General features: G+C 42.4%; 1 protein-coding gene across 5 annotated transcripts in view; it reads left to right on the top strand.

Annotated features, from left to right (window-relative positions):
• LOC123992632 (CUE domain-containing protein 1-like) overlaps positions 1–25,217 on the top strand; it is a 53,775-nt gene extending 28,558 nt beyond the window's left edge. For 2 of the 5 annotated variants that reach the window (XM_046293933.1, XM_046293932.1), the window contains exons 2-10: positions 6,722–7,408; positions 12,114–12,241; positions 13,574–13,700; positions 14,487–14,766; positions 15,229–15,300; positions 18,535–18,624; positions 18,783–18,876; positions 21,847–21,969; positions 22,339–25,217. In XM_046293933.1, coding sequence (XP_046149889.1) covers positions 7,091–7,408; positions 12,114–12,241; positions 13,574–13,700; positions 14,487–14,766; positions 15,229–15,300; positions 18,535–18,624; positions 18,783–18,876; positions 21,847–21,969; position 22,339 — 1,233 coding nt within the window. In that variant the 5' untranslated portion in view covers positions 6,722–7,090 and the 3' untranslated portion in view covers positions 22,340–25,217. Of the gene's footprint in view, positions 1–1,124; positions 1,260–3,073; positions 3,460–6,721; positions 7,409–12,113; positions 12,242–13,573; positions 13,701–14,486; positions 14,767–15,228; positions 15,301–18,534; positions 18,625–18,782; positions 18,877–21,846; positions 21,970–22,338 lie in introns of those variants that run through there. The other 3 variants (XM_046293935.1, XM_046293936.1, XM_046293937.1) reach the window with 3 other exon arrangements.
• Positions 25,218–26,443: the final 1,226 nt, after the last annotated feature.

Genomic DNA, 26,443 nt, shown 5'->3' on the forward strand with positions numbered 1-26,443 from the left:
CTGAAATTATATTTTCTCCCGTAAATTAGAGATGTATAAATGGAGCTTTCTGGCCCTAAATAATGTGATAGTCTAGCAGCAGTGGTCAACACAGGATGTCCCACCTACAGTAGGATGGCCCCAGATGGAATGCAGGGGTCTGGTTGTCATGGGGACAGAGAGGCCTGGGACTCGTAATCGCGTTGGGAGATGGAGCCTACCATCTGAGAAGACTGTAACCTTGGAGTAATGAGACTGTTCTCCACTACATAGATAGGCTATTTAGAGAGGAGATTATTTTTTAAATGTATTTTTCTGTTGTCATTGTGTTCCTACATATTGAAACCAAATTAATTAATGATCACCCCCTCCTCCATTTTCTGCTTAACTGTGTTAATGTAGGCCAGTTTAAAGGGCTCCAGCATGAAAGTGAATGACCGGCTGCATTTAGTCATTCAGAGTCTGTTGCTCCACATAGTTACTTTAGATGAGTGTAATCCATCAGATGGTCACTTCCTAGTACTCTATCGAAGGGTCGTGTATTTTTAATTTTGACCTGCTCTAGCACCAGGGCTGCGCTGCTGTTTCCTTTTTGTTCACTGTGTGTTGGGAAACAGCCACACATACAGGCCCAGGAGGACAAATAACAATGGATTCCCTGCTAAATATATCAGGTTCTTAGGTGCAGATGAATATGGTCTTGTTGATGTGAAGAGGTCTGTGTGTGAAGGAGAGAGGAGTCTATGGCTGGGCCTGGGTTCTTTGCTGAGATGCGCACGCTTAGGCCTTGATATACATAATCAACCTTCTGAAAACAAATATGCAGTTACAAAATTAGGGATGTTGAGCCCAAAAGAAGGAAGCTATAATATGTATTTATGGTCCCATAATGCAGACAGTTATTCTACATGTATTTTTATAGCCCGGAGATGGATCAGATGCATAATTTATAATATTATCAGCATTATATACTGGAAAGTTGGGGAAATTGATCGTTTGTAGTCATCCCTGATTATATCCGAGCATTTAGTAGTCATAAGGAAGAATTATGATGTGTCTGGCATGATAATGTGAAGACATGACAGGGTGTTCTATCTTAAAGCACTTTATCATATTGTCTGATATCCTGTTTCCTGTCTGGCCAGTGACGTCCTTGCCTGGGGAGCCCAGTGTCCCAAGCTGCCGGCGGGAAGGTAACTCGCCCTTTCAGCAGCACGTACTCTGTACGTTCGAATGTGACCTCAACAGACCAGACCACACAAGCTACAGAGGGTAACATGGTAGAAACAACTATGGGCAGAAACCCACTTTAATAAGTTTTGCTTAACTGGCATTATGACTGACATCTCCCATTGAAATGTACAGGCTTAAAGAGTTAATGGATAATGTAGGTTTAAGTGAAACACTTTCTAATTTCCTAGCTAGCTAGCTAACAAGCTTGTGTGTGCAGAGCAGCACTAGTTAAAAAGATGTCTTACCTTTTTGTAGTTAATAAATCCTGTTGTGTTCTTAACTTAACTAGTATTAAAAAAGGTGATACATTCTTCTCTAATTAAACATCTCTCTCTTTAATTTCTGAATCACGCTTGTAAGCTATGTTTCAGAGGGGGAGGGGCAGGTAAGGGGGATACCTAGTCAGTTGTACAACTGAATGCGTTTATCTGAAATGTGTCTTCCGCATTTAACCCAACCCCTCTGAATCAGAGAGGTGCGGGAGGCTGCCATAATCGACATCCACGTCTTCGGCGCCCGGGGAACAGTGGGATAACTGCCTTGCTCAGGGGCAGAAAGACTGATTTTTACCTTGTCAGCTCTGGGTTTCGATCATGCGACTTTTCAGTTACTGGCCCAGTACCCAGTAAGTTTACACAACCACGCACACACACACTGCCAAAGATTTTCAGCTGGCAGGCAGACGCTGCAATACGTTTCTGAGTGACAGATGAGGGCTTTGCATATGCACTTTGTTGCCATTTTTGTGGGACAAGAAAAAAATGCCTGGAACATAAAATAACGTTATTAACCGGTTCCCATGCTCTTCAAATAAAGGTTATCTTCCGGAACAGTGTAGATCGCTTTCCTTTCTGATTCGGTTTATTGAATAATTTTCTGTTTTTTTGGTTCTGTTCCCTGAACCGGTTCCAACCCCTGGCTCCTATAAACTTGACGTAGGTGCTCATGGGTCCTGTTACAGACTTTGGATTTACCATTTATGTTTTGAGCTCGGACTTTAGCAAGTATAGCTTGTTAGCACGTAGGGCACACCAATTTGTGTCATCTCTTTGGTCAGTATGTATTGCATCTGTGCTGGTTGACATCTCCTTGGTGGGAAGGTGTTTTACCCGTGGTGGCCCAGGTGCTATTTAAGAGTGGCTGGCTTAGTGCTCCAGTTGACTTGAGATAAGTCGAGGGTCAACACCTTTAGTTGACTCTCCCTATTTGATTTCTAGAAAAACATTCCTTTGTCTGATTTCCCAGATTTTTGTTTTGCTCCACCTTTTTGGTTTTCTTCCTGTCTTCAAGTTTGGTGTGGGTGTTTCTTTTGTTTGCCGCTTCTTGATCAAATGTACTGGGCAGTCATGGTGGGTGTCTTTTTAGTTTCCAGTTGTTGTTGCTAGTCAACTTTCAGTGGACACTCCCATGAGTGTCTTTCAGAACCCCCTCCTAAAACCCACCTGTTTTGTTGGGTTGTTGTCAGTGACTCTTTGTTAGTTCCCCTTCCTGTATGAGCAACATTTTTTGGTTTTCTTGCTGGGGAATGTAACAGTCCTTTTACATGGAAATGGCCTGCCTTCCCTCTAACTGTCTACTGCAGAGAGGATGCACAGGACACCAGGTGAAACAGTCATGTGCAGCACTGGTTTCAATAGTCCTCTTGAACAATGCCTTTTGAGATTAGGTGCCTTCCTTGGGATAATCCACTTTACAGCTAAGTTTCCACAACCGTGAGAAGACCCGCTGTCTCAGTCTCACACGCACACACTATCATCAGTGCAAGGCGAGATGACCCTGTTTACATCAGAGCCAGTCTCCATGTAAAAGAGAGCGAAGTGGGAGAAGTGACGGACTCTGTCTGTGCTGCTGGACGGGGCCTGGCACTACCATGTGGGTTGGGCTGGCACTGGATGCATTGTTCCCCCATCGTAGCCAGGGATTTCTCTTCCCAGCACTACAGGGACAGAGAAGACGGAGGGAGGGCAAGGGGGAGAATAGTGATAGCTATTAACCAGAGCATCGAAAGGACACTCCAGTTCCTCTCAGAGGACCCTTACATTTTTGGAATTCTGTTTTTTTTCCTCTTCCCCCTTGGCCTCTTTCTTGTAATGGAAACCAGGATGAGGAAAATCCAGGTACTTGGACCCAGAGATGACTCCTAGCTATAGTCCTAGTCAGGGATTCTGGCACTTGTCAGGGATTCTGTGAACTAAACTGTCACTGCAACTCTGCTCTCTGTTTCAGCTGTGGAGAGGTAACCTGAAGGTAAAGGATCTTGTTTCCTATTCTAGTGTTTACTCTACGTAGCATAAACTTTTATAACTAGCAGTGTAAATACTCTACATGGCTGCTCGTTGAACATCTCATTCCAAAATCACGGGCATTAATATGGAGTTAGTCCTCCCTTTGCTTCTATAACAACCACCACCTCTCCTGGGAATGCTTTCCACTAGATGTTGGATCATTGCTGCGGAGACTTGCTTCCATTCAGCCACAAGCGTATTAGTGAGGTCGGGCACTGATGTTGGGCAATTAGTCCTGGCTCGCGGTTGGCATTCCAATTCATCCCAAAGGTGTTCTACGGGGTTGAGGTTAGGGCTCTGTGCAGCACAGTCAAGTTCTTCCACACCGATCTCAACAAACCATTTCTGTATGGATCTCGCTTTGTGCACTGGGGCATTGTCATACTGAAACAGGAAAGGGCCTTCCCCAAAATGTTGCCACAAAGTTGGAAGCACAGAATCGTCTAAAATGTCATTGTAAGCTGTAGAGTTAAGATTTCCCTTCACTGGAACAAAGGGGCCTAGCCCGAACCATGAAAAACAGCCCCAGACCATTATTCCTTCTCCGCCAAACTTTACAGTTGGCACTATGCATTGGGGCAGGTAGCGTTCTCCTGGTATCCGCCAAACCCACATTCGGCCGTCGGAATGCCAGATGGTGAAGCGTGATTCATCACTCCAGAGAAGAATGCGTTTCCACTGCCCCAGAGTCCAATGGCGGTGAGCTTTACACCACTCCAGCCGACGCATTACATTGCGCATAGTGATCTTAGTCTTGTGTACGGCTGCTTGGCCAGGGAAAGCCATTTCATGAAACTCTAGACGAACAGTTCTTGTGCTGACTTTGCTTCCAGAGTCAGTTTGGAACTCGGTAGTGAGTGTTGCAACCGAGGACAGACGATTTTTATGAGCTGAACCGAGGACAAACAATTTTTACAGGCTACATGCTTCAGCAATCGTGGTCCCGTTCTGTGAGCTTAAAGTTGACCAGGGCAGCTCTAGCAGGGCAGAAATGTTATGACCTGACTTGTTGGATAGGTGGCATCTATGACAGTTCCACATTGAAAGTTACTGAGCTCTTCAGTATGGGCCACTGTCATACTGTCAATGGTTGTCTATGGAGATTGCATAGCTGTGTGCTCAATTTTATACCCTGTCAGCAATGGGTGTGGCTGAACTAGCTGAATCCACTAATTTGAAGGGGTGCCCACATACTTTTGGCCATGGAGTGTATGTATCAAGTTTGACTCCAGGCAACAACCAGATGTTTGGTTACTGAGAACCCATTTTAACGTGTAGCCTAGGTGTGAGTTCCCATGACAACTCAAAGGTTCAGAATTTGACATTACCCTTAGCCAAAGGGTTTTAAACATGTGCCCAGCTTGCTAATAATTACCTAAATGAAAGCTCGACAGTTAGGGAGCAAAAATGATAGAGGACAATTTGTTTGCAAATTTTTTGCTGATGTTGATGGCAAGAAAATATAACCAGTTTTCAGTGCGGCCCTACAGACCTCGTTGAAGGTCGAAGGCAGCTCCCGGGGAAAAATGAATTTGAAATCCCTGCCTAGCCTTTGAGAATCTGACAGAAGGTCTGCAACTGAATGTAGGCTTACACCAGGCTAACAGTTGTGGAATGGGGCATTTTTGTAAGCTCCATCAAGCATGACAGACCATGGAGTGCATGACAGACCTTGGAGTGCATGTCAGCCAATGCTCAACATCCAGAGAGCTGGTAGATGTCCAGTCGGAAGGTCAATAGGTCACAGACTAGTATGTTACATGATACTTAATTTTCAAGCCATTGGTTTAGAATGGGTTTAAGCTCAAAACATTTTGAAACTGACTGTTTGGAGTTTACCTTGATATTCATCTGACACATTTCTGTGGTTTTTGAAAAACTGTCCGCCTTCGCTTTAGAGGTGGATTAATGGTTAAATGGAAAGAATTTCACAGTGGTTGAATGCCATGAAAGGAATATCTGTTTGTGTCAATGTCAAGTGAATCCCCAGTAAAAATCCATTCACTTATATCCATGTATTGTTTGCTGGTTATGAAAAAGCAGTACATCAGATGAGTAGTCCAAGGTCATCCAGACACATTGATCCTCTTTGTCTCTATCAGGCTTAATTCTCGCAATTGTGTCAGAGAGAAAAAAAAGGGACAGCTAAGCAAGCCCATGCTAAATGCATCACAGATCTTCATGTGGATAATCCTCATTGACCAATGGTACCTTTCTTTGCTCTTGCTGCATGTTTTTGTTTTACTGCTCTCGAGCGCTTGTCCTGGTTTGTGGTGGCTGACTGGTTCTGGTTGATTTTCTGCTGCAGCTGTCACTCCCTCCATGTCCATACCCAACCGTTCCAGTAGCATCTCAGTCAGTCAGTGGTCTAGTTGGTCTCATAGATGTCCATTAGACTAATCTGCCATGGCCTGATATCGTTCAAAGTAAGCTGGGGGTTAAGCTGGGCACCAGTTTGTGCTCGTTGTATAGATTAGTGTGTGTGGTGCAACCCCCCCCCCGCTTGGCACACAAATTCATGGCTTCTGTTAGCAGCAGCTTGGCCATCCATCCTACTTTCTCTGGACTGGCTGTGTGTAGGCCAATGTTTGGGTTCTTCCTTCAGTCCTAGTTGGCAGAACGTTTGTTCCTCTATGGCTCTTATTTGGCCCTGGGAGAAAGAAGCAGGCTTTGTTTTAGAAACTGGAAAGTGAGACTGCAACTGTATATCCTAGCCTTGTTGGTGAGTCGGATTATAGGCGTATAACGTGATTCAAAATATGATATTCTCCTACAGTGCTGGCCATGTAAAGTTTCACCTTTTCATTCAAATGCCAACTGTTTAGTCTACAGACGTTGCCATGGTAATGCCTGGTAAGGTTGAGCAGAAAGGCGGAGGGGGGACGCAGTCCATCTTTCCCCATGAGACACCCTCTTGGACAAGGCCATGTCAAATCTTGTGGAACCATGTCAGTTTCCCCTATTCTATTTCAATGGCTCTGGGGCTGTAGCCTTTTAGCCCGTAGTTGTATTGAGCCTAGGTGATTTCTTCTCAGTAGAGCCTAGGTGATTTCTTCTCAGTAGAGCCTAGGTGATTTCTTCTCAGTAGAGCCTAGGTGACTGCTTCTGTGTAGAGCCTAGGTGCCTGTTAATTAAAGGAGCAATTACCTGTGCGTATTACAGAAACATGGTAGCTTTGCTAACCCGTTCACCCCCCCCCCCCATCCTCCTTATCTCCCTCTTAGGTGCTGACTGTTTTAGACCAGAGATGCAGGTCCCCCAATTTGGCGCTCCCCGGACCTGAAACTGGTGACGGGACTGAGGAGTGGACACAAACCAAAGAGCCTCTTCTCTACAGCCAGCCGTGCTGGATGCAGCTGAATAACAAGCTGAGGAAGAGAAAAAGAAAGAGCATTTGATTCTTCCGCTCCATTCAGAGGACTGCCATCCATGTGGTGGTATGATGAGACTGTGAGCCAGGAGAAACACAATCAGACGGGAGCGTAGTGATAAAGGGAGAGAAAGAAAGAAAGGCAAGAAAGGATTAAGGGTGCGAGGTGAGTGTCTAGGTGCCCTCCTAACCCCTAGGTGGTAGCACCAGTCAGGGCAGCAAGATGACCAGCCTGTTCAGGCGCAGCAGCAGTAATGGAGGCTCCAGGGGAGGTGGAGGAGGAGGGGGAGGCAGTGGTGGTTCCACCCCAGGAGATCTCAACAACAGCCGGCCTAACCGACAAGTCCGGCGCCTGGAATTCAACCAGGCCATGGAGGACTTCAAGATCATGTTCCCCACCATGGATTACGAGGTCATCGAGTGCGTCCTGCGTTCCAACAACGGGGCGGTGGACGCCACCATCGACCAGCTCCTCCAGATGAGTATCGACGGAGAGGGATCAGATGACAGCTCTGACTCCGATGACAGCATCCCACCAGAGGTCAGTCAGTGCAGGGTCACTGACTCTCTTCACTTAAAAAATAAAAATGGCAATAGTACTGTTTGTCCATCTTGAGACGCCATAGTGAAGATCCTTGCCAGCTGGTCAGCACATGCTCCGAGTATGAATCCTGTTTAAAGTTCTTCCTTACATCGGCTACAGAGAGCGAGATCACACAGTCGTCCAGAACAGCTGGTGTTCTTATGCATGGCTCAATGTTGCTTGCCTCGAAGCGAGCGTAGAAGACATTTACCTTGTCTGTTAGGCTCATGTCGCTGGGAAGCTCGTGGCTGGGTTTTCCGGTGTAATCTAAGATAGTTTGCAAGCCCTGACACATCAGAGCCAGCATAGTAAGATTCGATCTAAGTCCTGTATTGATGCTTTGCCTGTTTTGAATACTTGTCGGAGGTCGTAGCGGGATTTCCAGGTTAGTGTCACGCTCCTTGAAAGCGACAGCTCTAGCCTTTAACTCAGTGCGGATGTTGACTGTAATCCATAACTTCTAGTTGGGGTGTGTACGTACGGCCACTGTGGGGACAAGGTCGTCAATGCACTTATTAATGAAGTCGGTGACTGATGTGGTAACCTCATCAATGTTATTTGATGAATCCCGGAACATATTCCAATCTGTGCTAGCAAAACAGTCATCTAGCATAGAATCCGCTTCTTCGGACCACTTCCATATTGAACGAGTCACTGGCACTTCCTGTTTGAGTTTTTGCTAGGAAGCAGAAGGATAGTGTTATGGTCTGATTTGCCAAAGAAGGGCCTTGTATGCATTTCTGTTTGTGGAATTAAGGTGATCTAGAGTTTTGTTACCTCTAGTTGCACAGGTGACATGCTGGTAAAAATAGGATTTTACAGTTTTTCAGGTCCTGTTGATAGGATAGTCTCGAACGGATCTCACCCAGTTTGTTCTCCAGTGTTGCACGTTTGCCAGTTGAATAGAGAGCAGTAGTTGTCTATTTGCTCGCCGACCTAGTCACGTCAGGGTTCTGGCTCGCCTGCCTCTCTTTCGCCACAGCTTCCTTTCGAGTCCCGGGGATTAGGGTCTGGTCCGGAGTAAGCAGAACATAGAAATGTTTGTCCAAATTGAAGTTAGTGATTGCTGTTCTGATGTTCCAAAGTTTTCTTTCATAGGAATTGATGGTAGAGACCTTATGTACAAAAAAAGTTAAGATCAGCTTAAAAAACACATGAAATAGCAGAATTGTCCAGGAGCACGTAAGACGGATGATATGCACTTCATTGTTATCATGTTGGACGTAAAATACTGTCAAATCACCAGGAAAAGAGTAAGGTTGGACGGGATCCACATTTTCATACTGTCATACCCTTTTTGTACCATAATGTCATACCCTTTTTGTACCATACTGTCTGTACCATATTGTCATACCCTTTCTGTACCATACCATACTGTACCATACTGTACCATACCGTCATACCCTTTCTGTATCATACTGTCTGTACCATACCATACTGCACCATACTGTCATACCCTGTCTGTACCATACCGTCTGTAGCATACCATACTGTCATACCCTTTCTGTACCATACCATACTGTACCATACTGTCTGTACTGTACCATACTGTCATACCCTCTCTGTACCATACTGTCATATCCTTTCTGTACCATACTGTCATACCCTCTCTGTACCATATTGTCTGTACCATACTGTCATCCCCTGTTTGTACCATACTATCTGAACCATACTGTACTATACCATACTGTCATACCCTCTCTGTACCATACTGTCTGTACCATACTGTCATCCCCTGTTTGTACCATACCATACTACCATACCCTGTTTGTACCATACCATACTACCATACCCTGTTTGTACCATACCATACTACCATACCCTGTTTGTACCATACTATCTGAACCATACTGTACTATACCATACTGTCATACCCTCTCTGTACCATACTGTCTGTACCATACTGTACCATACCATACTGTCATACCCTTTCTGTACCATACTGTCTGAACTATACTGTACCATACCATACTGTCATACCCTCTCTGTACCATATTGTCTGTACCATACTGTCATCCCCTGTTTGTACCATACCATACTACCATACCCTGTTTGTACCATACTATCTGAACCATACTGTACTGTACCATACTGTCATACCCTCTCTGTACCATACTGTCATATCCTTTCTGTACCATACTGTCATACCCTCTCTGTACCATATTGTCTGTACCATACTGTCATCCCCTGTTTGTACCATACCATACTACCATACCCTGTTTGTACCATACTATCTGAACCATACTGTACTATACCATACTGTCATACCCTCTCTGTACCATACTGTCTGTACCATACTGTCATCCCCTGTTTGTACCATACCATACTACCATACCCTGTTTGTACCATACCATACTACCATACCCTGTTTGTACCATACTATCTGAACCATACTGTACTATACCATACTGTCATACCCTCTCTGTACCATACTGTCTGTACCATACTGTACCATACCATACTGTCATACCCTTTCTGTACCATACTGTCTGAACTATACTGTACCATACCATACTGTCATACCCTTTCTGTACCATACTGTCTATACCATACTGTCATACCCTTTCTGTACCATACTGTCTATACCATACTATACCATACTGTCATACTCTTTCTGTACCATACTGTCTGTACCATACCATACTGTCATACCCTTTATGTGCCGTACCATACTGTCATACACTTTCTGTACCATACCATACTGTCATACCCTTTCTGTACTGTACCGTACTGTCTGTACCATACCATACTCCCATATCCTTCCTGTACCTTTCTGTACCACACCATACTGTCATACCCTTTCTGTACTGTACCATACTGTCATACCCTTTCTGTACCACACCATACTGTCATACCCTTTCTGTACTGTACCATACTGTCATACCCATTCTGTACTGTACCATACAACGCAGGACACGCTAGATAAACTAGTAATATCATCAAACATGTGTAGATAACTAGTGATTAGGATTGATTGTTTTTATAAGATAAGTTTAATGCTAGCTAGCAACTTACCTTCTTTCTGCATTCGTGTAACAGGCAGGCTCCTCGTGGAGTGCAATGAGAGGCAGGTGGTTAGAGCTTTGGACTAGTTAACTGTAAGGTTGCAAGATTGAATCCCCGAGCTGACAAGGTAAAAATCTGTCATTCTGCCCCTGAACAAGGCAGTTAACGAGGTTAAGTTAAATAAGAATGTTAATCCACTGTTCCTAGGCCGTCATTGAAAATAAGAATGTGTTCTTAACTGAAATACCATACTGTCTGTACCATAACTTATCCTTTCTGTAACATACTGAGGTATGTATACGGTATTCCCGGAAGTGCCCACAAAAGACGCCATTGTCACGATCGTCGTAAGAAGCAGACCAAAGCGCAGCGTGGTGTGAATCCATTATTTTATTGAATGAAGAAAAACAAAGAACACTTAAACAAAAACAACAAACGTGCCACTATGATAACGAGTGCTGACACAGGCAACTACACATAGACAATAACCCACGAAATACCCAAAGAAGATGGCTGCCTAAAGATGGTTCCCAATCAGAGACAACGATAAACACCTGCCTCTAATTGAGAATCAATCTAGGCAACCATAGACCAACATAAACACCTAGATGAAAACAACCCCATAAATTTACAAAAACCCCTAGACAGTAGAAGCACCCTAGAATGAGACAAAAACACTCATATCACCCATGTCACACCCTGACCTTACCCTGACCTTACCAAAATAATAAAGAAAACAAAGAATACTAAGGGCGTGACAGCTATATCTTAAATAAAATAAATTGGGCAACATGGATCTTGATCCAGGAAAGGGACGGATTTGTTTCTGCTGTAAGCAAGAAGCTTAATCTTGCCATCTAACCACTTAGCTAGCAAGTTAGCAAACCAAATGCAAAGCTGAAGCCCTGAGCTGGATGTAATTTATTTGGCACATCTATGATAGTTCACTTATAGTTAGTGATAAGCAGTGGTGTAGCACGTGCTGACGGTATGATTTACGGTTTTGAAAATCATACCAACTGTATGTCTAAATGCCCCAGTATACGGTATATCACCGAATTTTAGTGCAAATATTTTCTTTATTTAGGAAATATGTTCACAAGTATTCCCACGCATATATAGAAAGGCATATGTGATCATATCCCAACTGTAATAAAGGTTTGAAATGATTTATGTTTTTGTAAAATAATATATCTGTTTGGGATTCTTGCGGTTAATTTGCAGTCTACAAATTATTTATAGCTATGTTCTGACCATCTGCTCAAGGAAAAATGGGCCCATGGCTGAATGTAATTGGGGACCGCTGGTCCACATCCTCTGCTGGCCTCCCTCCCATCCTGTTCTTGTTGTAGTCTAGGTATTAATCAATAATAAATAATACATTATGTACCACTACCACACACAGAAAAGAAAGGAACTGCAGCCCATCTCATCTCACTAGAAATATAAATAGTAAAGGCAGCACTAATGCCTAAAAGTAATGCTGTTTGTGTGCTCAAGTTACCGTATCAGACACTAACCTAACCAGCTTCTTTCTTAAAACTGAAATTATTTATCTTACTGACATGACTGATTTTAAATGAATAAATGTGTATGAATGTTATTGATCAGGGACATGCTCTATCTTTCTCTTGCTCTCCTCCATTCCCCGGGCCAGGTTCTGGAGAGGACATTAGAACCGGACAGTTCTGACGAGGAACCGCCTCCTGTCTACTCACCGCCCACTTATGACATGCACATCTATGACAGGAAGTACCCAGAGGCCCCGCCCACTCCTCCACCAAGGTAAATTGTCATGCTATCAGAGGAGGCTGGAGGGAAAGTGCTATAGGACAAGTTCATACAAGCTCATTGTAATGACTGGAATGGAAAGAATTGTGTCAAGCACATTTTTTCCGTGTGTTTGATGTGTTTGGTACCATTCCATTTATTCCATTCCAGCCAATACAATGAGCCTGTCCTCCTATATACCAGCCTCCCACTAGCCTTCTCTGTACTATACTATACAGTTCAACAGATCTAAGAATTGCCCAGAGTGGTAATCCTTTAATCCTGTATAGAATATGTGCATCTCAAACATGAATACTGATTACTTTATGAAAGGGAGGAAGGAAGGATGCTGGTTTTAAAAAACCCAACAGGACATTTTGTTCACAGGCAATCCCCTAGCCTGTACTCTTTTTAAAGCCCAGAGGAAGTGTTCCTATGGGGCTCTGGGATTTACATGCTCTGAATTAGGAGCAGAGGTCTGTTGATGTCACAGTTGACCACATGCTCTTATTGTTAGTCAATGCTCCACCTGGTGGCCGTTTTAAGGACTGCAATGCTGTCTCAAGCTTGTGTGTGTGTGTGTGTGTGTGTGTGTGTGTGTGTGTGTGTGTGTGTGTGTGTGTGTGTGTGTGTGTGTGTGTGTGTGTGTGTGTGTGTGTGTGTGTGTGTGTGTGTGTGTGTGTGTGTGTGTGTGTGTAATTAGTGCTTGTGTATCACTGGACCAGTTAATAACAAACCTCCATGTATTTGCATTTTCTTCAAGCCCAAGATTCTATGATTCAAGATCATGTCCACATTTATTCTGCTTCACACCACCAGCTAAGAGATTTAGTTATCAAATCAAATTTTATTTGTCACATACACATGGTTAGCAGATGTTAATGTGAGTGTAGCGAAATGCTTGTGCTTATAGTTCCGACAGTGCAGTAATATCTAACAAGTAATCTAACAATTCCTCAACAACTACCTAATGCACACACATCTAAAGGGGTGAATGAGAATATGTACATATAAGTAGATGGATGAGCGATGTTCGAGTGGCATAGGCAACGTGCAGTAGATGGTATAAAATACAGGATAATAAAGTGGCATTATTTAGAAGTCAGTTATTGATTTCTTGGACTGTACAAAGTAATGTGTTAAATGTGGTGACTGCTGCTCAAAGATGATTTTATTGTAAAGACAAACAGACATTCATTATTATTTGTGTTTTCATGCATTGCTTACTTTTCACAGCATCAGTACGCAATGTATGACGTGTGCATTTAGTTTAATTATAGTATGACATGGCATATGAATCTCTATCTAGTCTGACCGTAACCTTTTTTTGACCCTTGTCTGACCTAGGTTCGAGGCTCAGCCACCTCCAGGTCACCGGCAGGTCCGCAGCTTCAGGAACTGGAATCCGCCATTGCTTGGCAACCTTCCAGATGATTTCCTGCGGATCCTGCCACAGCAACTGGACAGTATACAGGTACACAGTAGATGTGAAGAAAACCACACACAAAAAAACATTAGCTCTATGACATTTTTTATTTTTTGCCTTTTTTTCTCCCCAACTTCATGGTATCCAATTGGTAGTTAGTCTTGTCTCATTGCTGCACTTCCCGGTACGGACTCGGGAGAGGCGAAGGTCGAGAGCCGTGCGTCCTCCAAAACCCAACCCAACCAAGCCGCACTGCTTCTTGACACAATGTCCACTTAACCCTGAAGCCAGCCGCACCAATGTGTCGGAGGAAACACCGTACACCTAGTGACTGTGTCAGCATGCACTGCGCCCGACCCACCACAGGAGTTGCTAGTGCGCAATGGGACAAGGACATACCTGCTGGCCAAACCCTCCCCTAACCCGGACGACGCTGGGCCAATTGTGCTCTGCCACATGGGTCTCCCGGTTGTGGCCGGCTGCGACAGAGCCTGGACTCGACCCCAGAGTGGCACAGCCTTAAACCTCTGCGCCACTCGGACCCCTACTTATTTTTATTTTACCTTTATTTAACAAGGCAAGTCAGTTAAGAACAAACTCTTATTTTCAATGACGGCCTAGGAACTGCCTTGTTCAGGGGCAGAACAACAGATTTTTACCTCTTCAGCTCGGGAATTCGATCTTGCAACCTTCCGGTTACTAGTCCAACGCTCTAACCACTAGGCTACCTGCCGCCCCATAATGACATCATCATTAACAGCAGAGTGACATCCTGCTTACAGAAATCAATAGTAACAAAATTAAACCTCTCTTTCTCCATCTCTCCTCCTCTAGGGCTCACAGAGCAGTCTGTCCCAGCCTTCTTCCTCCTCCTCTCTGTCCTCCATCGTCCAGCAGACGACCCAGGGAGGTATCTCCAGGCCAGGGGCTGGTGGAGCCCTAGGGGCCCCTGGAGGGCCAGTTGGTGCCGAGGGCATGGAGGGGACAGGCACGGAGCAAGAGCGTAAACTGAAACAGTACCTGGATGATGAGCGCATCGCCCTGTTCCTCCAGAACGAGGAGTTCATGAGGGAGCTGCAGCGCAACCGCGAGTTCCTCGTCGCCCTAGAGAGAGGTGTGCGTGCGTGTGTGTGTGTGTGTGTGTGTGTGCGTGCGTGTGTGTGTGTGTGTGTGTGTGTGTGTGTGTGTGTGTGTGTGTGTGTGTGTGTGTGTGTGTGTGTGTGTGTGTGTGTGTGTGTGTGTGTGTGTGTGTGTGTGTGTGTGTGTGTGTGTGTGTGTGTGTGTCACATACAGATATATGCATACATGGTCACCTGCATGATATACTTTAACACACTCAATACATGTTCAGGACACAGTAGGCTAGTACAGTAGTCAAGTTTATGCTTTCTCTGGAGCAAGTCAGCCACTGTTGAAAATGCTCCTCTTTCTTTCATGATATGCTAGTTGCAAAGTCCCTTTTGTATCTTATGATGCTTCATCCTACAATAGTATACATTTGGGAACCATGTCCCACTTCATCAATGTTTCTTAGTGTCCCGTATTGCATCATAACATCCAGCTTTCTCTGTTTTAGATCGCTTGAAGTATGAATCAAAGAAATCCAAGTCCAATCATTCATCTACTCACATGGAGAATTCCACAGCAGGTAGATATCATTCATAAGCTTCACCAGTAAATGTGTGTGTGGGTGCTCATTCTTGGGTCATTGTCCTGTTGAAAAACAAATTATAGTTCCACTAAGCGCAAACCAGTTTGATGGCGTATCGCTGCAGACTGCTGTGGTAGCCTTCCTAGTTAAGTGTGCCTTGAATTCTAAATAAATCACCAACAGTGTCACCAGCAAAGCACCCCCACACCTCCTCCATGCTTCACGGTGGGAACCACACCTGATCATCCATTCACCTACTCTGCGTCTCCCAAAGACATGGTGGTTGGAATCAAAAATATCAAATTTGGACTCATCGGACCAAAGGACAGATTTCTACCGGTCTAATCTCCATTGTTCGTGTTTCTTGGCCCAAGCAAGTCTCTTCTTATTATTGGTGTCCTTTAGTAGTGTTTACTTTGCAGAAATTTGACCATGAAGGCCTGATTGAATCAGTCTCCTCTGAACAGTTGATGTTGAGATTAGAGGTCGACCGATTAATCGGAATGGCCAATTAATTAGGGCCGATTTCACTGATTCGAAGTGATAGTTTCCGGATTCTACCATATTATTGACCTAAGGCTCATATTTCTGTGTGTTATTATGTTATAATTAAGTCTATGATTTGATAGAGCAGTCTGACTGAGCGATGGTAGGCACCAGCAGGCTCGTAAGCGTTCATTCAAACAGCCCTTTCATGCCATTTGCCAGCATCTCTTCGCAATGCTTCAAGCATTGCACTGTTTATGACTTCAAGCCTATCAACTCCCGAGATTAGGCTGGTGTAACCGATGTGAAATGGTTAGCTAGTTAGCGGGGTGCGCGCTAATAGTGTTTCAAACTCGCTCTGAGTCTTGGAGTAGTTGTTCCCCTGGCTCTGCATGGGTAATGCTGCTTCGAGGGTGGCTGTTGTCGATGTGTTCCTGGTTCGAGCCCAGGTAGGGGCGAGGAAAGGGATGGGAGCTATAATGTTACACTGGTAATACTAAAGTGCCTATAAGAACATCCAAAGTCAAAGGTATATGAAATACAAATCGTATAGAGAGAAATAGTCCTATAATTCCTATAATAACTACAACCTAAAACGTCTTACCTGGGAATATTGAAGACTCATGTTAAAAGGAACCACCAGCTTTCATATGTTCTCATGTTCTGAGCAAGGAACTTAAACGTTAGCTTTCTTACATGGCACATATTGCACTTTTACTTTCTTTGTTTTTGCATTATTTAAACCAAATTGAACATGTTTCATTATTTATTTGGGGCTAAATTGATTTTATTGATGTATTATATTAAGTTAAAATAAGTGTTCATTCAGTATTGTTGTAATTGTCATTATTACAAATAAATAAATAAAAATTGTCCGATTAATCGGTGTCAGCTTTGTTTGGTCCTCCAATAATCGGTATCGGTATCGGCGTTGAAAAATCATAATCGGTTGACCTCTAGTTGAGATGTTTCTGTTACTTGAACTCTGAAGCATTTATTTGGACTGCAATTTCTGAGGCTGGTAAACTCTAATGAACTTATCCTCTGCAGCAGAAGTAATTCTAGGTCTTCCTTTCCTGTGGTGGTCCTCATGAGAGTCAGTTTCGTCATAGCGCTTGATGGTTTTTGCTACTGCACTTGAAGAAACTTTCAAAGTTCTTGAAGATTTCCACATTGACTTCATGTCTTAAAGTAATGATGGACTGTCGTTTCTCTTTGCTTATTTGGGCTGTTATTGCCATAATATCGACATGATCTTTTACCAAATAGGGCTATCTTCTGTATACCACCCCTACCTTGTCACAACACAACTGATTGGCTCAAACACATTAAGAAGGAAATTCCGAAAGTTAACTTTAACAAGGCACACCTGTTAATTGAAATGCATTCCAGGTGACTACCTCATGAAGCTAGTTGAGAGAATGCCAAGAGTGTGCAAAACTGTCATCAAGGCAAAGTGTGGCTACTTTGAATAATTACAAATATAACATTTATTTTGATTTGTACAACACTTTTTTGGTTACTACATCATTCCATATGTGTTATTTCATAGTTTTGATGTCTTCACTATTATTCTACAGTGTAGAGAATAGTCAAAACAAAGAAAAACCCTTGAATGAGTAGGTGTGGTCCAAACTTTTGACTGATACTATATATCCTTCTTTGCCGCACATGACCACACAACTGGGCAGTAGTTCAGGTGTGACAAAACATTGACAGACCTCTTCCCATTTTAGAAACCATTGAGTCGAATTGTTTTGGCCATGACAACTTTCTGTCTAGGGTTACACCGAGCAGTTTAGTCTCCTCAACTTGCTCAATCGCCACATTATTCAATAATAGATCCTAGATAAGGTTGAGTGGGTGATTTGTCCAAAAAACTATGCTTTTTAGTTTGAGATTGCTAATCTTGGCCAATGGAATTACATTTGCCTTCCTTCAGGCCTGAGGGCACACACTGTCTTCTGGGCTTAAATTGAAGATGTGGGATAAAGGTGCAAACATGTATTCCTTTATCAACTTCAGCAATTTACCATCCATGTTGTCGGTACCGGGGGGCTTGTCCTTATTTATTTAGTGCAACAAGTTTTTCACCTCTTCCACACCAACTTTGCAGAACTCAAAACTACAGTGCCTGACTTTCATTATTTGGTCCGTTATGCATGAATAAGAAGGCTTGGTGTTTGTTGTTTGCATGTCATGCCTAAAAGTTAGCAAATCTTGTCAACAAAAATGGTTGGCAATATCCAAGGGTTTTGTTATGAACAAGCCATCCGTTTCAATGAAGGTTGGTGCCGAGTTAGCTTTTTTTGCCAGGAATTTCATTTAAAGTACTCCAGAGATTTTTACTATCATTCTTTATATAATTTATCTTTGTTCAATAGTAAAAACATTTTTTTTAAACTACAAGTTTTGTTTAGATTCCATCAAGTCTTAAAGTTCACAGATATCTTTTTTTACGACAACTATAGTAACCAATTAAGACTTTACATGGTCAAATCAAAAATGGTTGAAATTGTTGGTTGACTACTCAGGTTCATTATTTGTGCATGTGTGTTCTTGTGTTCGTACAGTGTGTGTGTGTGTGTGTGTGTGTGTGTGTGTGTGTGTGTGTGTGTGTGTGTGTGTGTGTGTGTGTGTGTGTGTGTGTGTGTGTGTGTGTGTGTGTGTGTGTGTGTGTGTGTGTGTGTGTGTGTGTGTGTGCATAATATGTTTGTCATTTACAACTTCTTTCTTTGTTTCCAGGAGAGCACTGTGCGTCAGGGTCGATGGAGGCTTGTACTGCTGTGTCAGATGACGCCATGTTTAGAGACAAACTCAAACACATGGGCAAATGTAAGACAACCTCTACACATTATTAGCATCCCGTGTCTTTCTGGCAATGGCTTGTTAACTAACTCAATCAAGAGAACAGCATACTTAGGCAAACCCTTTTTACAATCCTTTGTTCCGGTAATTTATTTTGTGATGATACTGTTGTCTCTCCCACCTAGCAACAAGAAAGAAGCTGTTTGAAATCGCCAGATCATTCTCTGACAAGACAAAGAGAAGAAAGTTAAAAAGAAGAACCCTCCTGAAGCACCAGTCGTATCCTTCATTGCCAGTCGATTCTAATTTCCAATCAGAAACATTAGATGGGTTCCATTTTGCAGTGTTTTATAGAACTCAATGATCACGTACCACATACTGTATAATACAGATGTCCAGTGCCTTTGGTAATTTTCAGACCCCTTTTATTAGGTTTCCACCTTTTGTTAGGTTACAGCCTTATTCTAAAATGTATTAAATAGTTTAAAAAAAATCAAAAATAAACATCAGAAATATCACATTTACGGAGGTATTCAGAACCTTTACTCAGTACTGTGTTGAAGCACCTTTGGCAGCGATTACAGCCTCGAGTCTTCTTGGGTATGACTCTACAAGCTTGGCACACCTGTATTTGGGGAGTTTCTCCCAGTCTTCTCTGCAGACCTCAAGCTCTGTCAGGTTGGAGTGTTTTCAGGTCTCTCCAAAGATGTTGGATCGGGTTTAAGTCCGGGCTCTGGCTGGACCACACAAGGACATTCAGAGACTTGTCCCGAAGCCACACCTGCATTGTCTTGGTTGTGTGCTTAGTGTCGTTGTCCTGTTGGAAGGTGAACCTTCACCCCAGTCTGAGGTCCTGAGCACTCTGGAGCAGGTTTTCATCAAAGATCTCACCGTACTTTGCTCTGTTCATCTTTGCCTCGATTCTGACTAGTCTCCCAGTCCATGCCGCTGAAAAACATCCCCACAACATGATGCTGCCACCACCATGCTTCACCGTAGGGATGGTGCCAGGTTTCCTCCAGACTTGACGCTTGGCATTCAGGCCAGAGAGTTCAATCTTGGTTTCATCAGACCAGAGAATCTTGTTTCTCATGGTCTGAGAGTCTTTTGGTGCATTTTGGCAAACTCTAAGCAGGCTGTCGTGTGCTTTTTACTGAGGAGTGGCTTCTGTCTGGCCTAATTGGTGGAGTTCCAAACTTATTCCATTTAAGAATGATAACTTTCCTAGTTAAATAAAGGTTACACAATGATTGAGGCCACTGGGTTCTCAGGGCCCTTCAATGCTGCAGAAATAATCAAGTTGTAGAAGCATCTCAAGGATGATCAATGGAAACAGGATGCACCTCAGCTTCATTTTATATATATATATATATATATATATATATATACATACAGTGGGGAGAACAAGTATTTGATACACTGCCGATTTTGCAGGTTTTCCTACTTACAAAACATGTAGAGGTCTGTAATTTTTAGCATAAGTACACTTCAACTGTGAGACGGAATCAAAAACAAAAATCCAGAAAATCACATTGTATGATTTTTAAGTAATTAATTAGCATTTTATTGCATGACATAAGTATTTGATACATCAGAAAAGCAGAACTTAATATTTGGTACAGAAACCTTTGTTTGCAATTACAGAGATCATACGTTTCCTGTAGTTCTTGACCAGGTTTGCACACACTGCAGCAGGGATTTTGGCCCACTCCTCCATACAGACCTTCTCCAGATGCTTCAGGTTTCGGGGCTGTCGCTGGGCAATACGGACTTTCAGCTCCCTCCAAAGATTTTCTATTGTGTTCAGGTCTGGAGACTGGCTAGGCCACTCCAGGACCTTGAGATGCTTCTTACGGAGCCACTCCTTAGTTGCCCTGGCTGTGTGTTTCGGGTCATTGTCATGCTGGAAGACCCAGCCTCAATACGCTTACTGAGGGAAGGAGGTTGTTGGCCAAGATCTTGCGATACATGGCCCCATCCATCCTCCCCTCAATACGGTGCAGTCGTCCTGTCCCCTTTGCAGAAAAGCATCCCCAAAGAATTATGTTTCCACCTCCATGCTTCACGGTTGTGATGGTATTCTTGGGGTTGTACTCATCCTTCTTCTTCCTCCAAACATGGCGAGTGGAGTTTAGACCAAAAAGCTCTATTTTTGTCTCATCAGACCACATGACCTTCTCCATTCCTCCTCTGGATCATCCAGATGGTCATTGGCAAACTTCAGACAGGCCTGGACATGCGCTGGCTTGAGCAGGGGGACATTGCGTGCACTGCAGGATTTTAATCCATGATGGCGTGGTGTGTTACTAATGGTTTTCTTTGAGGCTGTGGTCCCAGCTCTCTTCAGGTCATTGACCAGGTCCTGCCGTGTAGTTCTGGGCTGATCCCTCACCTTCCTCATGATCATTGATGCCCCACGAGGTGAGATCTTTCATGGAGCCCTAGAACGAGGGTGACCATCAACTTGAACTTCTTCCATTTTCTAATAATTGCGCCAACAGTTGTTTCCTTCTCACCAAGCTGCTTGCCTATTGTCCTGTAGCCCATCCCAGCCTTGTGCAGGTCTACAATTTTATCCCTGATGTCCTTACACAGCTCTCTGGTCTTGGACTTTGTGGAGCGGTTGGAGTCTGTTTGATTGAGTGTGTGGACAGGTGTCTTTTATCCAGGTAACGAGTTCAAACAGGTGCAGTTAATACAGGTAATGAGTGGAAAACAGGAGGGCTTCTTAAAGAAAAACGAACAGGTCTGTGAGAGCCGGAATTCTAACTGGTTGGTAGTTGATCAAATACGTATGTCATGCAATAAAATGCAAAGGAATTACTTAAAATTAGATTCCGTCTCTCACAGTTGAAGTCTACGTATGATCAAAATTACAGACCTCTACATTCTTTGTAAGTAGGAAAACCTGCAAAATCAGCAGTGTATCAAATACTTGTTCTCCCCACTGTGTGTGTATATATATATATATATATATATATATATATATATATATATATATATATATATATATATATATATATATATATATATACATTTTCTTAAAAAATCTAAACCTGTTTTCGCTTTGTCATTATGGGGTATTGTGTGTAGATTGCTGAGGAAATTGTTTTATTTAATCTGTTTTAGAACAGGGCTGTAACGTAACAAAATGTGGAAAAAGGTCAAGGGGTCTGAATACTTTCCAAATGCACTGTATGTATCATATCCAGCCCTTTAGGTGTTTTCCTCGACCATATCCCCACTAAGACTGGGCATAGCCAACTCTACAGCCAACCTCCTGGAGGATGTGGAGGGAAGCCCAGAAGATGGCCAGCCCACAAGATCAGACACTCAAGAAGATGATGTGCCACACAAGGAGCTGTTGTCATGGTGAAAACCTGTGTTCTTCCCTGTTGGGAATTGTATGGCTTTACTCTGTGTAACTACTATAACTGCTCTAATCAAACAACTTTGGTTTTAGAAGTGGGTGGGACATAAGTTTTCATATTTTTGTATTAATTTTTTTCAGTGGTATAAGTGTTCCACACAGCCTACCCGACCGCTCGGAGGCATCCGCATGATCCTAAAGCACACCGTAGCATTGCTTTGTATCACATTCCAAGTTATAAAACTGGGGGGGCATTAATGCCATTTCAGAATGTGCAAATTTCCCATTTGAAAGTTGGTTGAAATAAATCCTTTGTTTATAGATTAACTTTTGGCTGTAATCTGACAAACATGTCACCTCCTCCATTTCAGATCCTCCAAGGCTGTACCACATCAGTGTTTCCATGGTGACAGCAGAATGACCCATGGCTGGTGGTCAAGCAATACTTCGGCTCCTCCCTCCCCTAACACAGACCAGCTAATCCCAGGCCAAGAAGTGACATGGGACCACCCACTCGCCCAGGGGGAGAAGAAGCAAACTGCTATCCACACACCACCTCTCCTTAACTCTGACTGTTCATAACTGCATTGGATTACCATGATAATCTCTGTATTATAACTCTTAGTTAATATATGATTTAATATGTAAAGGACCAGATGCATTAGTCTTTTGACAGTTCTGTATTTTTTTTAAATATCCGCTCCCTTTAATCCCCATTGCAGAAGGCATGGCAGCCTTGGTGAGGATGATCTTACCATATGGACTCATCTAGTGTTACCAGTCTAATCTATTTTTTATGGCTGGGATAGGTCCCTCCTGAGCCAAAGTGTGCACCTCTGAAATGTCCCATAATAATGTCCATGTGTTGCTACGTCCATTTGGTCACAGTTTTAAACAGACAGTAATCAGTGATGACGTGGCACGTTTTTAAACATCCCAACTAGAATCACAGCTCAATCCAAGTTCAATCCCATTTTTCCTGAAAGTTCAGGAAACAGAAAAGACTTGTAAACAGAGACCCTAACATTACAGTCAACATTATATTCAACCCCCCCCCCCCCCCCCCTGTAAATCTAGAGTTTCCTCTGAGCAATTTGACACCCTTCTGCTGCACCCTATATAAAAGAGGCATTCCAACCTGTCAATATAGTCACTTGTCCCTAGCGGGTCATATTTCATCCCATATTGTTATGTCAATGTGTAACTAAATGCCAAGCTTTCCCTTTAATCCAATTTCAGGAATTATGACAATAAACATAAGCTTTCATGTGAACTGAAATATTCCTCAAGCTACACTGACTGCCATATCTCAGTATTCTCATGTCTTTTTCAATACAGCATTTATATCTTGTTGAGAGGAAGGAAGGAGGGGTGGCATATTGCTGAATTCCAGTATTATTGAGTACACAATATAACTTGTTGAAAAATTTGATAAACATATATACCAGTCATCTGTGCACATTGATGATAAACATGTGTTTTGTTTTGTGGTGTATTGGGAAATGAACCACTTGTAATGGGAAGTGTTAGGTATGGAGAGAGCAGAGCAGGATATGGATGATGCCTCTGTGAGGACTGGCATTGTTCTTGATTAAATATGCTGTTGGATGTATCAGTATAAAAGAGAAGGCTGATGATGACCCAGTGCTGTGATATGAGCTTCAACAGACAGTCGAGGTAGATTTGAAATCAACCCTTTGAGCAACTAGCTGATTTGCAAGGCTTCACATTGATCTGTCAATTTCCCAACGATTGGAAATTATTACCAGCTTCAATCTTATTCTGAAGCCTTCTCCCCAAAGTGTGCTCTTTGCTCACAATCATTAAAAAGGAAGGGAATGACTGGTGTAGGAAATATATTTTAATGTTTTAAAATGTATTCGTAGGAGTGAGCAAGCCAAGTGCACTTTGGGGAGAAGGGTGGGGAATTGTAACACACCACTCTTCCATCTAAAATGGATTTACATGTAAATGGTTGATTTGCTACCTCTCAAATTATGACGTATCCACGATTGAAAATTAATATTTTTACGATTGAAATGTAAGATTGTTCAAATCACCCATTTACCATGTTTCCTTGATTCAGGAATGAGACATGTTTTAACCCCTTCTCTGTCAGGGATTTGACAGAAGATCTCATTGTTGTACATACGGAGAAAATTCAAGTATTGATTGTGTGAAGGGAGGCTGAAACTGACCCTTTTGGTGTTCCTTTTGAAGTCTGTTGATGTTATGGATTGGGTTTGGAATTTTGCCACGTAGACAATTTCTGTGTGTTGTCAATTTCTTGTTTGTTAGTTTTGCTCTCAGCATTTCTCATACAGGTCTTCACAAACTCTCAAGAATTGATGCCAATAAAAGGAGTTTATTTCCCTTGCCATAATGAAAACAATTTGCCAGACTGCTATAATGTCACCCAATCATTTGTACTGTTATTGAACAACAGATCATTCAGCTTACTCAAACTGCCATCAGACTATCCATTTACCTTCATTATTACTGTCATGCTATTCACACATTCATATCTATATAGGTGTTTAAAATGGGCTTTTATAAAAAATATATAGCTTTTACTGTACCAGATTGTTTCAAATATCACCCCATGATAGTGGAGTGCTTTCATGTATTTCCATAGATGACATTCTAACTCATATCTGCAGCAACCGAGGGAGCATCAGTGACAAGAAGCAGATTATGTTTGTTTACAATATCCTGTGACCTTTCACCCACTGACCAGTCAGCAGGTTTATGTCTGTTTATTCCAACATTGCATGATATCAGTAGGTCACCAAGTGCTTGCACTCCATTGGTCTTTTGCTTAGTTTTGTTCATTTCAGAAAAGCGAGAAATTAAATGTTTTGTATCTTCAGTTCCAGGCTTTTGATTGACATATGTACATGAGTGCAGTTTTGTTATTGTACTGTCGAGGGCAACACTCGTCTGCATGGTTTTGTGATGTGATTTCAAAATGGATTGATGTTTGATGACTGCTCATAGAAACTTGTAGATACGTTATCGTCTCAGGGAAGTTTCCATCTTCTTTCTACTGTTCTTCCATTTCCAATTGGTCCCACTTGGTAAAAGCACAATTAAGAATCTAGGCCGGTAGTTTATTCCATCAGAAGCTTCAAATATGATTTTGATGGCCAGACATGATTTCAAATGCTGGACCTGTATATAGGCCTAGTTGTTGTATGGAGAAGAGCATCCTCAAAGTAATTTCTCACTTTAACGTTTTAACCTTTTCTGACCAATAGACATACAGCACCACAAATGCTTGGTCAGTGATTTGTGTTGTTGTTGAGATGTTGAGACGTACAGATTATTTTATTGTACTGTATGTGTGCCAGACAGTGATATGCTTCATGATGAATGTACATGAATAGAGATGAGGCCAGTACTAGCAGACAACATGCTTGTTTACAATGCACTCATGAGCCTGCAATCTTCTATGGCTCATAACCATATCATAAGAATGTATGCTACATTTACTTTGAATAACTACCACCACAGAGCTGATGGTTTTCAGCCTCTTTTGTATTGAACTCGATGAGATCAGTGTGGTCTGTCCAGAAACAACCCCTATAGCCCCTAAACCATTTTTGTAGATCTGTTTCTGGATTGGGCTGTAACCAATCCTACCAGTCAATGTAGGTCAAACATATGACAAGTGTCGCTCATTATCAAAACTGAAATACATTTATAGAACTTCAGAATTTGTATGATTCAAAATGTGTTTGTTTGTGTCATATTTTGGAAGGACAAGGTCAGAAGCCAGTTTCTCCCCACAAAATATGTTTAAGGTTCTTTAGGTGATTGTTTTACTCAAAATTGTTTTCCGTATCAGATTTTTCTTACACTTTAAGAAAGTTTCTTATAGCTATTGAAGTAATCAAGTTGTGTTGTACCCTGTCTGATGTGATTGTGTTACATTTGTAAAGATTTATTAACATCCCTTTTCATTAAAGTTGTTTCAAATCAAATCAAATTGTATTTGTCACATGCACCATGTAGGTATAGTTATTAAAGTGACTATGCATTTCTATAAATCCCTTACACAAGATTGTCACAACTGACTCATGAAAATGACTGTTATCGCTCAACGTCAGGCTCCTGGTGAGGCCTATCTTTCTGAAGAAAGAGAAAGACCTAGGACTCTTGTGTGCTAGATTTGAAGTGAAATGTTTCTAGCTAAGACAAAACATGTTGGGAATAGATACTATAATGCACCGGTTGCACACATCTTTCTTGTTACAGTCAGAAAGGAATATAGGTGCAGTATAAACTATCTTTGGTATTGTGACATTCTTGTTTATGAATGGTAAAGGTCACGTGACCATTGACACAAACGTGTCATGTCGTGTTGTGTCCCATCCCCCAATGTAAATTATGCAAAATTGACTGTTGTCCCCCTCCCCACAGCTTTAAGCTTCAACAGAAAAAAATAGTTCAAGTTGGAAATATAATATATTTGTG

This window comes from Oncorhynchus gorbuscha, linkage group LG13 (genome assembly GCF_021184085.1).
Source record: "Oncorhynchus gorbuscha isolate QuinsamMale2020 ecotype Even-year linkage group LG13, OgorEven_v1.0, whole genome shotgun sequence".
NCBI lineage: Eukaryota > Metazoa > Chordata > Actinopteri > Salmoniformes > Salmonidae > Oncorhynchus > Oncorhynchus gorbuscha.